Source organism: Anser cygnoides, chromosome 3 (assembly GCF_040182565.1).
Source record: "Anser cygnoides isolate HZ-2024a breed goose chromosome 3, Taihu_goose_T2T_genome, whole genome shotgun sequence".
Classification (NCBI taxonomy): Eukaryota; Metazoa; Chordata; class Aves; order Anseriformes; family Anatidae; genus Anser; species Anser cygnoides.
In genome coordinates, this window is record NC_089875.1 from 112375706 (window position 1) to 112392485 (window position 16780).

The 16780-nt window shown below is 46.2% G+C and overlaps 1 protein-coding gene across 5 annotated transcripts in view; it reads right to left on the bottom strand.

The window, feature by feature from the left end:
* Positions 1-9987, bottom strand: part of LOC106047369 (protein LYRIC-like) — a 33484-nt gene extending 23497 nt beyond the window's left edge. For 3 of the 5 annotated variants that reach the window (XR_010830652.1, XR_007158001.2, XM_048047398.2), the window contains exon 1: positions 9165-9969. Coding sequence is in view for 3 of the 5 variants with exons in the window: in XM_048047398.2 (XP_047903355.1) it covers positions 9165-9401 (237 nt within the window). In the remaining 2 variants the exon portion in view is untranslated. Of the gene's footprint in view, positions 1-9164 lie in introns of all 5 variants that reach the window. The other 2 variants (XM_066994992.1, XM_066994991.1) reach the window with 2 other exon arrangements.
* Positions 9988-16780: the final 6793 nt, after the last annotated feature.

Sequence of the window (16780 nt, forward strand, 5' to 3'; positions counted from 1 at the left end):
CCAACTTGAGTTAATTTATTCCAAATTAATTAGCGTTAGCTAAGCCTTTATGAATGTAAATCCAGAAACACCAGGTAGGTTTATTCCAAAGCAGACATATTTGTGGTTTATCCTAAGATTTGTCTAGGATCAAAGTTGTTTTTCAGATAGGGTAAGCCTGCCTTAAAAAAAGCAGCACAGACAGGAGAAGGCTTATTTTGATTCTTTTTAATTAACAGGAGCTCACTGCACAGCAACCCCCTCCCTGGCCCAGGTTTCCCTGGTCAGAAAGCATTACTCGGGAGATGTGCGCTCCCAAGTAACAGGGAAACTTGTTTCCTTTTCAGAGCGCCGGTGCCAGCTGGCAGACTGAGCCACAGAGGAGCGGTACGCGCGCTGTGCTGTCGCGGATGTGATTGCAGGACCGAAGAATGATGCTTGCAGCTCATGAGAGAGAGAGGGAACCCAGCACACTCTGCAGAACACTGCATGGTGAGCCAGGAAAGCTAAAATTTGTTCCTAAGAAAAGAGAAAGGTTCACTGGGTGGCCGCGTCCCTTTGAGCTACAGGGACACAACCCCAGATGTGACAGGCAACGACTCGGAGCCACCTTGCGACGGACAAGGTTACAGCTCCTGCATGGCCACGCGATGTACCGAAACTCCTTCCACTGAGCAACAAGTTTTCATACGCTCTCCCAAAGGCGCTCTGCAACGTCATTAGGACTTAAAGCTAATTATTCTGAGAGATGAACCAGCATTATTTCTTCTATGCCAAATTCATGAAATAAACTCCCCCAAATTGTGTGCTTTACAACCTGCCACTCTCTGAACACACGGGCATATTTCTGGGTCTTCTGGGAAAACATCACAGTAACTGGAGCCAAAATACCTGCCCCGTTGCATCACCAATTCCACCAGCTTTCAAATTACAAGCTTAAAGCAAGTGGTGCACATCTCTTTTGTCTCCCTGAGCTATCATTTGGTAGGTTTATAGTTATATTCTTCTGAACAGTCACGAGCGAAATAACGACCTCTGCATTAAAACCCTACTATGTTTCGTAATAGTTAGCAAGGCCATCCTTATTTTTATCCCCATGAGCAGTCATCTCTCTTCTGAGACCCTCGTATTCATCTCCTAGAGGTGTTCCACAAACCCTACCACAAAACAGACCACCTTCCATATCCTGCTCCACTCAAGGAAAAAATCCCGCTCTGCCTGCAGCAGGGAGGGAATTAGGTTCTCACACAGGATGGGGAACATAAAATGTATATTCAGGAGAATTTTGGTGAAAAAAATGGATTTAAATATGGAAGATCTTGAGCTTATACTACTCCTTTTTGAGCATATGCATCTGTCCAGTGAAATGTGTGAAAATACAAATAGATCACGTCTTTGTAAGCAATTCCTGTGCAATATATTTTTTTTGGGGGGTGGGGGAGTCTCTGATGTGAAAACCTACTACACGACACAGAACTTCAGGGAAACTGAGTTTTATAGGATGGGTACAGAAACGAACAACTGAGGGAAGCTACAGAACATGTAAATACAATATCCCTTTCCAACTTCATAGAATCATATAATCACAGAATGCTTGACCACCCAGTTCCACCCCACCCCACCCCGCCATAGGCAGGGACACATCCCACCACACCAGGTTGCCCAAAGCCCCATCCAGCCTGGCCTTGGGCACTGCCAGGGATGGGGCATCCACAGCTTCTCTGGGCAACCCGTGCCAGTGCCTCACCACCCTCACAGTAAAGAATTTCGTCCTTATATCTAATCTAAACCTACCCTCTTTTAGTTAAAAGCCATTACCTTTTGTCCTATCACTCCACCCCCTGACAAGGAGTCCCTCCCCAGCTTTCCTGTAGCCCCCTTTAGGCACTGGAAGGCCGCTGTAAGGTGTCCCCAGAGCCTTCTTTTCTCCAGGCTGAACAACCCCAACTCCCTCAGCCTGGCTTCATAGGAGAGGTGCTCCAGGCCCCTGATCATCTCCATGGCCCTCCTCCGGACTCACTCTAATAGATCCATGCCCCTCTTGTGCTGGGGCCCCCAGATCTGAATGCAGGGCTCCAGGTATCTCAACAAACCCTGATGATTTCCCAGCACTCCTAACAAAACATTCACCGTTTTGTAAAGGCTTTGCCAAAGAACCTCCCAAATAAAGCTGCTTTCAGCAACACTGCCACCATCAACAACAGAAACTGCAGTACCAACTTAGGAGGCAAGAAGAAGGAGGCTTTTTTGCCACTTTTCAGACAAACGCAGATGATAGGAGACATCCCACCTCCTTCTAACCTCTCTTCACATCAAGACACTTCTGCAAGCCTGAGAGAGTACACACAGAGAGACGAGGAGGTGTCAAGATGAAGGAACTGCACCATCTCCCTCCCCCAGACTGCCATAAGCCAGCACAGCCCGAGGCTGTACAGAGCCCTGGCAGAGGCAGGGAAAACTCCAGAGGGAAAATTTTGAGTGCAAGAGAGAATTAGGGAAGATGCAACCTCTACTTGCTCTGACAGCGTAGTCTCAGCTGGGGCAGGATCACGTTCCTGGCTCTTTTCTCCACATAAATGAGAGCAAGCAATAAGCTGGAAAAAATACAGGACTTTCTTTTAATGCTTTGCCAGTCTGACTGCTGTATGCTTTTACCAGACGAGCACAACATTTCCTACTTAAATGATATTTCATCTGCTAGCCAAGGATCCCTCTTCCTCTCCATCCATGACTAAGAGGTTAAAAATACGCTGCTGACACTCATTTACTGCACCCCAGGAGTCTTCACACTGACTGGCTCCTCGGCCCCAAATACCCACGCAGCACTCCAGAACCTAATTACATCCTTCCTCAGGGGCTGCTGAGCGCAAGGAAAACACCAAACCTGACCACTGACGGAAGATCCCCAAATAGCCCACCACTCTGGTGATGATCTTCTCCCAGGCCTGTGATATCTGCTGCTCCTCCACCGTCCTTCGGTAGTAACAGCACCTCCCTTCCTTTCATCACCAAGGACTTCTACCAGGTTCAGCTTCCTTTCAGTGGAAAGGTATTATTTCAGCCTGACCGTTGTATTAAATCCTGCCTTTATCCAGCCCCTTTTCTTGCTGTAAGATGGCTGTAGGGCTGAGGAGCCCCACCCCGCCCTATTCTTCCCTTTGGAAGCCCTTAGGATACTGAATTAGTCACGCCTCTTTACCACGGGCGTTCGGCCATTCTGAAAAGAAAAAAAAAAAGGAATTTTCATTATTTATTTCACTTAACTTAATGGACTCATTACGGAGAAATGAATTTTCTCGGGGTAACTTTTCCTTTCAGAAAAATGAAGTTTTTGTACGGGGAGAACACATCTATGCCCGCTGAATTTAGTGACCAGATAAAGTCAACAGTGCAAATCCAAACACATTAAGTATATGCAGAGAAATGTGATCAGGACTTTTGGTAGTATCAGACAGCGTATTAATTTGTGCTCGCATTCTGCGGAACAATAGAAAGATTATTTTTAGTTCATGGCCGTTTGGTTTGTGACCCAGTGGAACAGGATTTCCCCCCACACACCCTGCCTTTTTTTTCCCTTTTGACATAACCTAAGGTTGTATTTCTGACGATTGCTCTGAAACCTTCACGCTTTTGTGTTTAATTTATGTGATGCTCTTCATGTAGCTCGACATAAAGTCACAAAGAAAGAAGGCACAGACGTAGGTTCAACTGTTAAAAAATACCAGCTTTAGTCACGAAAATATAAACTGTGTGTTCAAAGCCATAAAACCATACCCCAATATGCTTACCTTTACACATTTCAATCATTTCATAAGAAAGACACTCTTTTTTACAAAGCCAAGCACCTTTTTGTAAGTGTCTTATCAAATCAGGAAGTCTGCTTTCAACTCTCAGTGCCACCAGCTGGCCACAGGCTTAATTAAAAATGGCATGAATGTTATCTGCAGCTTCGTGCACTTCGTCCCACTCGGGGAAGTGCTGAACATTGCCTGCCCCAGGAAGGCACGCAAAGCCTTCCCCAGCAGAGGGATACCGGGACAAAATAAACTCAGTGTAGGGAACCCAAGGGGAGCTATTATATGCTTCGCACACTGGGAATCGGGGAATTCATTAAAGAACATGAATAAAGATTCAGAAAATTGTTATAGGCTACCACTTTCCGAACACTTGAATTAAGTGGGTTGGACACTGGAAATAAAAGAAAGCAAAATTACCCCATGCTGGCAAGGGAGTCTGTGAACAGAAAAACGTTTCCAGATTTAAGAAATAATTCAATTAAATTGTTTCCTAGTGCTCGTTCCCAGTGCGAAAGCTAAACTAGTTTTTTCTCACCTTATGTTACGAACAAGATAAATGTGGGGGCTTTCGGCCAGCAAAAGAAACACCAACATGCACTGAAAAAAAAAAAAAGGAAAAAAAAAAGAAAAAGAGCAAACAGAAAAGCACTTTCTGAAGAACCTCCCTGAAACATGCTGTTACTGCTGAACGAGATATCACTGTGCTCTTCAGCTTTCTCAGTAAACCTTCAATGGGATGAAAACCGAGTAGGACAGCTTTGTTTCCCTCAGCATCCTCCGGGAGATGTAGCGTTGCTGCTGGCACCAGGCACTCTGGTCAGGATGTCGACCACGCCACTTGATGTCCAGCATTTGCTCTGGGAGCTCCTCTCCGGTGCACAGGAGCAGAGGCTCCACCTCGGGGTAAGCAAACCGGAGCTGTGCTGCAGCCAGCCAGCAGCTTGCATTGCTCCACCAGCAGACAATGAGCAATCCGCATGACAAATGCGTTGGGAAATAAGCAGCCCTGAGTTTCATTAACTCCGAATCAGATTTTCATAAATGGAAGCAGACATCCTGGCCGGTCTGGCTTTGCCACGTGGTCCTGTCCCAGTGACAGGCTGCAATGTGGGAGACGTTTCCTAAATCAGTGGGAACTGGGTGAAGGAGAAACTGCGTTTCTGAGAAGAGAAAGGATGGGGTTTGGGGCAAAGCAAGAGTCCACCAGAGAAACAGCAAGGTACCAGCGTCAAAAAAAAATTACTCAGTTGCCCTTAGTAGCTAGAGAAAGGGCAACACAACGGCAATTTCCACTAAGGTGACAATGGGAAGCCACAAAAACATACTGTGCTCATTAGCAAAGGAAACAGAGAGGCTCTTCACGCATGACAGAACACAAAGACACTTCTTTGGGCCGGGCTGTCGCAGCACTACACGCACATACCTACAGATCTGAACAGAGGGCTGGAGCCTGGTCTGTGAGCTGTAGCACAAATATAAATCATCTTAGTATTAATGTGCATTAATACAAAGTTTTCCCTAACAAAATGACTTCAGACACGTGTTCCCAGTAGGAAAGAAAATTGTCTGGAAGGGAAAGTTACATGGGAAACACACACGATGAATACACTGAATTATATGGGAAATAGGTGCTGGCAATGGTGAATTTTTTCACTTCTGTTAGGGAGGCTGGCAGAGGAAAGGAAGAGGTGGTGCTCCCATCACGCGTGCTCCAAGAACCTCAGGGAAAGGAGCTGGGCCATCAGCACGGAAAATCTGTTCCTCTGTACATATTCCCAAGGATGAATTTACCTGTAGGAACCCCCTGAGGAATAACGGGTAACAAAAGCAGACCGAAGACAGAGGAAGCCAGAACTGGGGTTGTCTCCTTTCACATCCAAAGGCAAATGAAAAATCTGAGAAGAAGCCCTGACATAATGAGGCATACATTAGTATCGTCCTGCTGGCCAGCCTTCCCAGGGCGCAGGAGAGGCCACAGGCAGCAGCCACGAACCCAGGGAGCTGACACGTACCTGCCTCGGCTCGGCTGCTCTCAGCGCCTGATGGGATGTCTGGGGATGAAGAAACCAGTTTCCTGAGATTAGCTATTCTAATTAATTAGAGCAACATCGCAACAAGGGATCAGGACGCCGGTTTAAGGCGGCAGTTACCAAACTCCAGCACCTTCCAGGAAACCTACGAAATCAATTCTCGTACAGGTCAGCTATATGAAAATAATCGTGCAGTGGTGTTTCATTGGCACGAAGGGTACCATCTAAGACGAAAGGCAGTAGTAAAAGGTCTGTTTGCACACCTCTGGAGCTGAAGGAACTGATTTGTATTTCTGCTGCTGTTAAGCCACTCCTGCAAGAGGCAAAAAATATCTCCAGTTTACAAAAACACTTGGGAAAAGTAGAAAGCTTTCTTTTGGGATGTATCTGGTAATACACATTTTTACACATCACCTAAAGAAGATGATATCACTACATCTGTGCAAAAAGCTCTTCTTTTGAACTGTCTGATGTGAAAAACAACCCCCAAAACTTTGAATAAATACAACCCCAAAAACCCAATGGCAATTCAGTTCAAACAGATGTCTTCTGTCAAACCTTGTCAACAATTTCCTAAAAGGCTCTTTATTAGGGAAAAGACCATGCTGAAAAGGACTAAAGCCTCTAGCATCATTTCTAGACGCTTTTTTGTGTGTCTGACAATAGTCAGAATGTAAACCGGTATGAGTGATGTATCATACATTATATTCAAAATCTGCTTGTATGACTGCGTGGAGGCCATGCATACGTTTGAACAAACTTTGTTCACCATACTTATTTCACATGGGCTGTGAAACAAATCCAGACTGTGTCTTGAAGTGCACAGCTTGCTCCGAGACCTGTGATCGTTCCACCGTGTTGCTCTGCTATACACAGCGCGATGAAACAAAGCTGCCTTCCACCAGCACTGATGCTGGGAGAGGCTGGTGCAGTCCTGTACTCTGCCAGCATTTCTGCTTTTTGGTGACTGGGACCTGGGAAGGGTTCAGAGGTGGCTGGGAGGCTGGGCTGGGAAGGAGCCCTGCAGAGGGCAGGGCTGCAGCTTCCAGCAGAGGCACCCTGGGCCAGCGTTGGTTGCCCATTGCCGTGGGGATGCCCTCTGCCTGCAGAAGAGCGGAGATCAGCCCACCACCACCATCGGAGGGACCTGCAGCCCTGTAAGAGCAGGTGCCCCGCAGAGGCAATCTCACAGCCCACCCATGGGGCAGCGGCTGGGAATCACCAGCAAAAACACATTCCCAAACTGAAAAAATAATTAACCACCTAGTTTCTTTTAATTAAGATCTTGACTTATCCACCACTCCAGGATACGCAGATGTTTGGCTGCTGGGATGTATCAACACACCTGAGCACTGGAGGCGATCTGTCTCTTGGCTTCGTACCTCAGCAGCGAGGGGCTCCCACCCTGCAATACCTGCACACCCCGGTTTTTGGTATTGGCCACATCTCTGAATGGAATACTTTGCTATTAATACCCTTTCTGATGCTGTGTCAGTAGAGATTTTCAGATGCAAATTCTGGCATCTGAAAGGTGTTCTGCTCTTCTGGCATTCTTGCATCAGCTAAGTGCCAAAGCAGCACGCAGTGTTTTACACTTCCATAAGGAGATAAAGTTTTTGCCTCGAGGACATGATGTTCCAAAGACAGAGATAACGTGATGGGAAATGACAAGGAGCAGTGGAGATGAGGGGTGAGGAAAAGGAAACAGTAAAAAATAGAGAAGAGAAAGAATGGGCAGGGTACTGTCACGGGAGGACAAGCCTGCCTTTTTCATTTCAGCATGGGACATGTTTTACCCAGGTTATCTTTCTTTAGGAACTTATTTTCTTTGATCATACCTCCTTAGGACCATATTTTGCCACCTCTGCACTTACGTCACAACTGGTAGGTCTCATACAAGGGTGGTCATACTCAGTGTAGATGGGACTTGCTAAAGTCTGTCCCCTAAAGAGCAGGAATCAGCTCAGTGCAGCAAAAGTTGAGGTTAATGATAAAAATTTCAGTGAGTGTAAACAAATGTATCCCCTTAGCTTGTCTCTTCCTCCTCTGCTTTGGTTTACGCTATTCAGGCCTGCAAGGTGCAGCATTTCTGATCAGAAAATATATATTGGAACCAATGTCTTCTGCTTGAACTATCAATCCTGCCACCGTTGCAGCATCTGGCCTGCGTCTGACACTAACGTGGGTGTCCACCCCTTCTGTCCCCTACTGCCCCCGATAATGGCTGGCTCTGCAAAATCTTAACTTGTCCTACAGCCAATTTATGTAGTATCAATGATTATAAAACCATAATTAAATTGTTTCTGAAATTTCTCTTCATCCCTTGACACAGGAAGGTCTATGAGGATTGGTGTTTCGTTCAATTGCTCTTTGCTAATTCAAGGATGTATATGCTGTCAGGCCAAGGTTCTGCTCACAGTGATGAAAGACCAAAAAAATAAAAATAAAAAATTGAATTTCCATGGCAAAGCAATAAAACCCTGAAAACCGGTGTTATGATGGGAAGCCTGACACATTTGAAGTCATGAAGAACAAAACCACTTATTTTATAGCCCACCTAAAAAAAACCCTTGCAAATTCATTTTGTTTTGCCTATCTCAGAAGAAAAAGAAGATACAGCAACAGGTACAAGTGTTAGAAATGCTTGATGTATTCATTTTAAATACAGACTTACTTCTGTTCAGTGTGTTCTCCTGAGAGCTTACTTTGCTTTCCATACTGCAATATCCCCATGTGTGATTTTTTTTGTAATTTTTGCTGAGATTTTCTGCTGCAGACAGCTTGCAGCAAGTCAGAGAGACACAACCAACCGTGACAATATCATATGGAAACTTCATCACAGCACATCGCATCGAACCCTAAACATACACTCAGCAAGGTGGCTGTGGTCATCAATGGCCAGCGGTCATTAACGCACCTCACGGCTACTACCACGTATTAATGCAGTCGTAATGAAGCTTTGACTTAGAATAAAGGCAAATAATTCGTGTTCTTTATTAAGAGCAGGGCAGAGGGACTCTGCCCAGGTCCTCCGTCGTGCTGTGGCGAGCATTATCCGGAGTTTTCTTAATTCTTTGCAGGAGGGATGAAGCCCGGGTGGAGCTGGACAGGCGGGCAGCCCCCCGGGGTGCTGCACCCGGAGCTGAGGGAGGGGCTCGGTGAGGAGCTCGGTACCCCCCCCCCCCCAGGGGAGCTTCTCCTGGCCCAAGGGGGCTTCTCTTTCCCCAGGGGAACTTCCCCTGCCCTGGGGGGCTCGCTGGGTGACCCCCAGCCCCCAAAGGGATGAGCCGGGAGGGAAGGGTGCCGGAGACGGGGCCCTCCGGGCAGCACACTTCACGCCCCCCTCCACCGCCCTTACCTGCGCCGAGCTCCTCGCCTCCTCCCGCTGCTGCCTGGGCTCTTCCTCCTCCTCCTCCTCCGCTTCCTCCTCCTCCTCCTCGGTGGCTGGGCCTCGGCGCAGCCCCCTGCGGACCAGCAGCGCCGCCGCCGCCGCCCCCAGGGCCAGCAGCGGCCAGAGCAGGGCGGGCAGGGCGGGCATGGCGCCCCGGCCCTCCGCCAGCCCCGGCTCCTCGGCGCCCAGCGCCGGCCCCAGCATGGCCCCCGGCACGGCTCCTCGCCGGGCAGCCGGAGCCCAGCTCGCTGAGGGGGAGCCGGGCTGCGGCCCCTGGCCGCGGTGGAAGGGCCTGGAAGCCGGGGAGTGTGTGTTGGAGGGGTTGTGGTGGTGGTGGGTGGGGGAAGGAGGTCGCTGCGCGGAATTAATCTCGTCTGAGGTAAATAAATGGCAGGCGACGGTCCCGGCAGATGTGTCTCTTGGTCTCGTTATCAAGCAGCGTCCCCGTGATGGTTATAAGAGATGATGAGTTCTCATCTAGCAGCTATCCTCAGAGAAATAAACGTTTATTACGGCTATGCAGAGTGCCTCAAACCACATGCCTCTCTGCTTTGCTCCGAGGAAAATTTCTCCACACGCCTGATGAGTAAATGCCGGCAATAGTCTGAGAAAGTCACGTTTTTCAAGGTGGCAGAGCTTCTTTTAAAGTGACAAATTGTATTTTGTCTTGGCCAACCTAAAGGGACGGCTCCTGAGGGCTAAGAAGTGAACAGCACCGGAGGAACACGATGAGCCCCTACCTTGAAGCATGTCTCTGAGCCTGGCCTACACTACAGTACAAGAAGACAGTAGTTAAATCTTATTTACCTAGAACAGCATAAAAAACTGCATTTGTAGCATCCAGCACAGAGAAGAAGTTGAAAAGGGAATGGCTTTTATCTGTCATAGCTTTATTTCACAGCTGTTTTTTTTCCACAGATTTCTGTCTCCTGAGTGCTGCTCGATGCTCACTCAGACCCTGGCAAATGCTCAGCCTGTGGTGGTGGGCGGCCGAGCTCCACCACAACCGCTCTCTCACTCCCCCTCCTCAAAGAGGAACAGGGAGAAAATACGATGAAAAGGGCTCAAGGGTTGAGATAAGGATGAGGAGATTGCACAGTAATTATCGTGACGGGCAAAACAGACTCAGCGTAGGGAGATAGTAAGATTTATTGCCTATTACTAACAAGCTAGAGAAGTGAGAAGCAAAGGAAATAAACCAAAAGCACCTTCCCCACCATCCACCCTCTTCCACCACCTCCCCCCGAGCAGGGAAGGGGAACAGGGGTGCTATGGTCAGTCTATAGCGCTTCTTCTCTGCCGCTCCTTCTCGGTCACTCTCGTCCCGTGCTGTGGGGTCCCTCCCACGGGATGCAGTCCTTGCTGAACTGATCCGGCGTGGGCTGCCCACAGGCAGCAGCTCTTCAAGAACTGCTCCAGATACGGGTCCGTACCACGGGGTCCATCCCTCAGGAGCAAACTGCTCCAACCTGGATCCCCCACGGGCAGCAGCTCCTGCCAGGTCACCTGCTCCTGCGTGGTCTCCTCTCCACGGGCTACAGGTCCGGCCTGGAATCTGCTCCGGCAGGGGTCTTCCACAGGCCGCAGTCTCCGTCGGTGCAGGTCCACCTGCTCCACCGTGGTCTCCTCCATGGGCTGCAGGGTGAAACCCTGCTCCACCGTGGTACTCCACGGGCTGCAGGGGGACAGCCTGCTTCACCATGGTCCTCACCACAGGCCACAGGGGACTTCTGCTCCAGCGCCTGGAGCACCTCTCCCTCTCCTTCTTCACTGACCTTGGCGCCTGCAAGGCTGTTCCTCACTCCTCTCACTCTCCCAGCTGCTGTGTGTGGCGCAGCGTTTTTTTTTTTCCTTGTCTTAAATATGCTCTCACAGAGGCACAAAACAACATCGCTTATTGGCTCAGCTCTGGTCAGCAGTGGGGCCCTTACCTAACATGGGGCAGCTTCTAGATTCTTCTTACAGAAGCCACCCCTATGGCCCCCTGCTACCAAAACCTTGCCATGTAAACCCACTGCACAGCCCAATGTGTACCTGTGCAAGGGAGCAATAATGGAAGGCTCATTTATGGTCCTTCCATTGAGTTATAGATGCTTCAGGGAAGAAAGTCTAAATATTTGCACGTCCTGGGTCTAATTCTTGTTGGTTCTGAGCAGGTTTAGGTTCTAAAAGTGCATCATAGAATGCTTTGGGTTGGAAGGGACCTTAAAGATCTTCCAGTTTCAACCCCCCTGCCACGGGCAGGGACACCTCCCACTAGACGGTGGAGAAGGCTTTATGCGAAGAAGAAGGCTTTGGGAAGAAAGGAGAAATACTAAATACACAGGAAAGGACCACAGGGGTATGGTGGTACTTGGAGCACTATTGTTGGGATTGGAAGGTCCTGTTTAAACATGGATCCCACGGATTATCTGTCCTCTGTCTGCCTCTCTCGTCCTGCTGATCTCAAGTCTGGTGTTCAGCACTGACTGATCTTGCAGTCTGAAGCCTCCAAAATGTCAGTTTTTCTATTCCTAGCCCCAGTACTGATTTCTTACAGGAATATATCTATCTTGTACCTGTCTGGAGCCATAAAATGATGACTGAGCAGTCCTGTGCAAAGCCTCCCGAGACTGGGGCTTCCTCTGAAGTGAAAAGCTGCGAGTTAAATGATTGCTTTTATGACATTTTAATTTTATATTTGTTTCTTAACTTTTTCCTGTCTTGATCCCTCTGTTCCTAAAATGAATCTGTATCTCTTCAGATCTGAACCATTACAAAGCATACAATCTATACTTCAAATCATAAATAAATATCATTACTTTCAGTGCATGTAAAGTAATTATTTTTTCTTTTTGGCAGGGAAACGTAAGCTGAAAGACCATTTCAGGACTCAGCATTGCTTAATTGACTGTGAGATTACTGCCTTGCACTATTTCTTTCTATTTTTTCTCCCCACAAAATAAAGACAATTACTGTGGCTGGCCTGCAATTGCATTTATCCTCAAAGAAAAGCATCACCATATTAGATCTTTTTCTAATATTAATATGGGCTTATTTGACAGCATCTCCCTACAGCGTTGGTCTATGAAAATAGCACAAGTTATCGTGATGCCACGTTATATGGAAAGCCTGAAATTCTATTGCAAGCTCGAGAAAATATTTTTCTATTTAGGCATGACAGAAACTAATGGAAAAATTCTCATGGGAAGTTGTTCTCCACTCAGGCTCTGAAAGGCAGCCCAATAATCAGGAGCTGGAACCACCTATTCATCACAAATCAAACAGCACTTCCGTACACTGGTAAAATAGATGCATTCCTCAGTGGACCTGGTGGACCATATTTGAATCTGCCTGGTTGTGCATGTGGAGTTAGTCTTTTGCAGTGTTGAAATGATGAAGGCAGGCTTTGGGATTTTTTCTGGGTTTATCTAGTCTTGTGGTGTTTAAATGTTTGATGAAAGCAGTTTGATTTTAATAAAAGAGATTGCAATAAAAAAAAAAAAGAAGCAAAAATGTTGTTTCGAGCAAGAGTTCATTCTGCCAGCAAAGCAGAGTTTTCTAGCTGAAATTACAGCATATACATTTATTTCTATTTTTAATTTTATATTGAATATTGAAAAAAAATGAAAATTTATGAAAAAACAGGAGAAAATATTTTAATAGCATTTCTCACTAATTATAAGATGTTGGTTTAGTATATTTGCAATAGACTTAAGGATTCGCCCACTGTAGCTAAGAGAAGTGCCCTGAACATCTGCAGCCTTGCTCATGTTTAATCAACAGCACCAGATGAGATGGAAAAATGAGTGATTTCAAACGAGGCAGAGATGTAGAGAGGAAGCTTTTAAACTGACTCAGCAAAAACACCTTCTGAGGGGCAGCAAGAAGACCTCTTTGCTGTACTTAATACATTTTTATCAGCTTCCCTGAGCTGACAGTTTAGAAAACTGCAGCTGTGGCGAGACAGGCAAGTTTTATTTGTAACAGCTGCTCTGAAGGCCTTGAGTAAAGGGAGAGAATGAGTTTTTCCCTCATTGTTAGAAAGCCCCAGCAGTGGCTGGGTTGTTCAAAACAGACTGTTCTCATAAAGTTGTCCTCCACATCCTCCCTGCTCTGAGACTGGGGGGATGTCGAGTAACTTCATGGACAACAGTGGGTTTGGCACCAACATTGAGCATCATGGAGCAGCTCTCCTTTCTGTAGCTGTTTTCTGAGTTCCATGCCAGGAGGTTTTCCTCGGTGACGTTGAGATGTGGCCGAGATCAAAGCTCAGGTCTGCGTTTCAGGCATTTTTGGGTAATGTAGCGCAGAGCGAGGATGTGTCCCTGGGCAGCAACTCATGCAAGCAGCAATCTGTGCTGTCTCTTGATCTTGAGAGATCTCTTGATCTGCTGTAATGAAGCTCACTTACAGGCTGAGATGATTTTGCACCCTGTGGCTTATTTACAGGCTTAAAGGGTCTCCAAATTGCAAGGTTCACCTGCCAACGTGCAGGAGACAAATTCAGAACATTTTTGTGTTTTCCAGCAGAATCACCAACTTTTCCCCATTTTGTCACCTCTCTGAAGGCATGGTGCACTAGCAGCTTGCCATGGACACGTGTGAAGCTGAAGAACCACCAAGCTTGCTGAGCTTGTAGGTGAGGAAACTGAGGCACGTGCTGGCTGCACATGGCCAAAGTGCTCCCCACCAGCTGCTGCCCTTTGCGTGCTGCCCACACAGCCATTAAATACAATGATTAATTCCTTGACAAGTTGCTATCTAGCCTAGCAGGCCGGTGTTTCCTCTTGATATCTGAGGCTGTTTGAAGGATTGCAGCTTTTTAGATTTTTACTAATTATCTAATAGGTTTTCAACCTCTTGTTTCAGTACGTGGAACTGGTGTTAATTAGTTACAGGTCTTCAGCATATTGTTCTTAGCTGATTCCCCAGGTAAATTTGTTCAACGCTCGCCTTGGTTTCCTCTACATGATTCCCTCAGCTGGTAAGTGATCCATATTTGTTGGCTGTCAAAGTCTTTGAGTTGGAAGAGGACTTTCATCATATTACTATACGGAATACAGAGAAGAAATGGAGTCGAATAAGCACGCGGTAGTAATGCAGTCAAAGCAGAACCGCGACCTGGGTTTCTTTCACCAATAAAAAATTGCATAACCTTCCATTTCCCTTTCAGTTTCATAAGGAACACACTGGAAACATCTCTTTAGCCATACAAGTGAAATTGAAACAAAGAAACAAAAACATCTTAAAAGGCGGAAAGAAGGCATTTTCCCAGCTTATGCGTTAATTAAGACCAGTCAAAGAAAACGGCTTCAAAAGGGAGAAGGAAGCCAGCAGCAAGCACGGCTGCAACTGCTTTTAATAGGATGTAGCAATGACATGTGTGGCAGACAAAATCAGAGTAGGATTAATGCAACAATTTCAGTTCAAAGGGTACAGTGAAAAACTCGGAGGCAAAACTGAAATTACTGAATAATAAAATTGTTTCACTAGTTGATTTGTCAGCAACAGTATGGGACAAAGGAACTTGTTTAGCAGAACACGATCATCTTGAGAACTATAAACACTGCTGGTTTAAAGATAAAATCAAAGGCCTTGAGAGCAAAGCAGAAGTAGACATAAAAACATGCATGGCTGGCTTTCCTGAGGGCGAGGAGGTTTGCATCCCTGTGAAACGATGCAGAAAGAAGCTGCTGCATGACCCAGGTCACTCTTGCCCCCTTAGCATCCACTTTTCCCCTGGCTGAAAGCCTGCAGCAGTGTGCAGCAGCACTGGTGGCTTTCCTCTGCATCCCATCAGTGGAGGAGATCGGAGAATTGGGCAGTAGAATTTATTCCCTTCCCCTTAAAAAAAAAACAAAACAAAAAAAAAAAGAAGAAGAAACTGAGTGCAACCTACCGCATATCATTATACATATTTTATACAATTAAAAAAAATGGATTTGTTTAGCAGCAGAAGACAGGACTGTTATTATGTTCTTTGCATGCATTTTTGGTCTCACTGCTGTTCCGTCTGTGTCTCTGATCCAGCTGTCTGAGAAACCAGCTGGTAATTTTCTGTTTCTTTGATGGGCAGTTCAAGCTCTTGCTTTAGGAACTTCCTAAATCCCTTAATCTGAGATCAGCAGCATGTATGAGTTTCTTCAAGATAATGGTGACGACAAGGGAGTCTCCTAAAATCAAGATAAGTGTCAGTCCCTGCTTTATTCCAAACTGGCATATGACACAGTGAGCACAGTAAATTAGTGATGACATACAGTTTACTGCTATCACACGTAGCACTTGGAGAGATGTGACTGGTACACTGGAGGGAAGCAACTGTTATCCTCGGGAAGGCTTTAGTGTCAAAAATGTATGAATTAATGGCCACTGCTAAGGCTTTAGTGTCAAAAATGTATGAATTAATGGCCACTGCTAAGTGTGTTGCTTACATTTCGGTGTTCAGACAATGCAATCATATTCTTGTGTGATTTGGGTAGCAGATGCCACCAAGTTTTATCTAGATCTGCTCACGTAACCTCTGCATCTGAAGAGGATCTTCCACAGTGCTCTTTAGATCTGAAAACATGCAGGTCTGAAAAAGGCACCACATCAACCGTATCTTTGTAGTTTGTCCTCGTGTTTAGTCACCCTTGACGTGAAAAACCCAGCATCTTGTTGCTAACTTAATGTTACCTCATTTCAGTTCCCTATTGACAATTTCTGTGACTTTCACTGGCAGATTAGATACCCTTCTTGTAGCTGCTGTACTCTTCTTGAGAATGTGCTCCCCAAAAGGCCTTTCCACCAGGTCTCATGCTGGTTTTGGAAGCTCTTATTTTGCACAACCCCCAGACATCCTTTTCTACATCATCATATGGAGATCTATACTCAGCTTCTTGAACCTATTTACTTGTTCCTAGCATACACATTCTGGGATCATATCAGCTCCCTTTTCCACATCAACACGTTAGAAGCTCCAGCGGAGCTGCCAGCGCATGTTTTTCCTGCTTCCTAGTCAGTTTACTAATTTCAATTCAGTAATTGTTGGGTTGCTGAAGTAAATGACATACACACCCAGCAGGACATGCTGCCTTCCTCTGCAAAGAATTGATGTTTCTGCAGCCCTTTGTCCAGTCACTTTGGACAAATCTCATCACAACATTGGAAATAAGTTGTTATTTAATATTTTCATGATTAACAGAGGATCTGGATCACTGATCATCTTTCCCAGGATGCTGAGGAGATTTATGGTTGTTGCATAGACTGGTGGCATGGGTCAGTGTGACATTAGCAGAAAAATCAGTGATCTGCTAGCATTGCTTCCAGGTGTTCTGTCCTATTGTATGTGTATATATCAGGTGTGGCCACTAGGTTAAAATTTGCTTCTGTACTATTAGCAGTAATGAAAGATTCAGTGAAAAGAATTATTATAAATGTATTTGAGTTCTTGTGTTCTTGGCATACCTCCTGAGAATAAAAGTGGCTTATGGAGGCCGCCTTTGCACGGTGCTCCGTAGGTACATGCCTATTTGTTCTACCTGCAGCTGGTTGAGCAGACCTGGCTTATGTTCAGTATTTTCACATTGGAGGGAAAGAAATCATGAGTTTGCCTGAAAAAA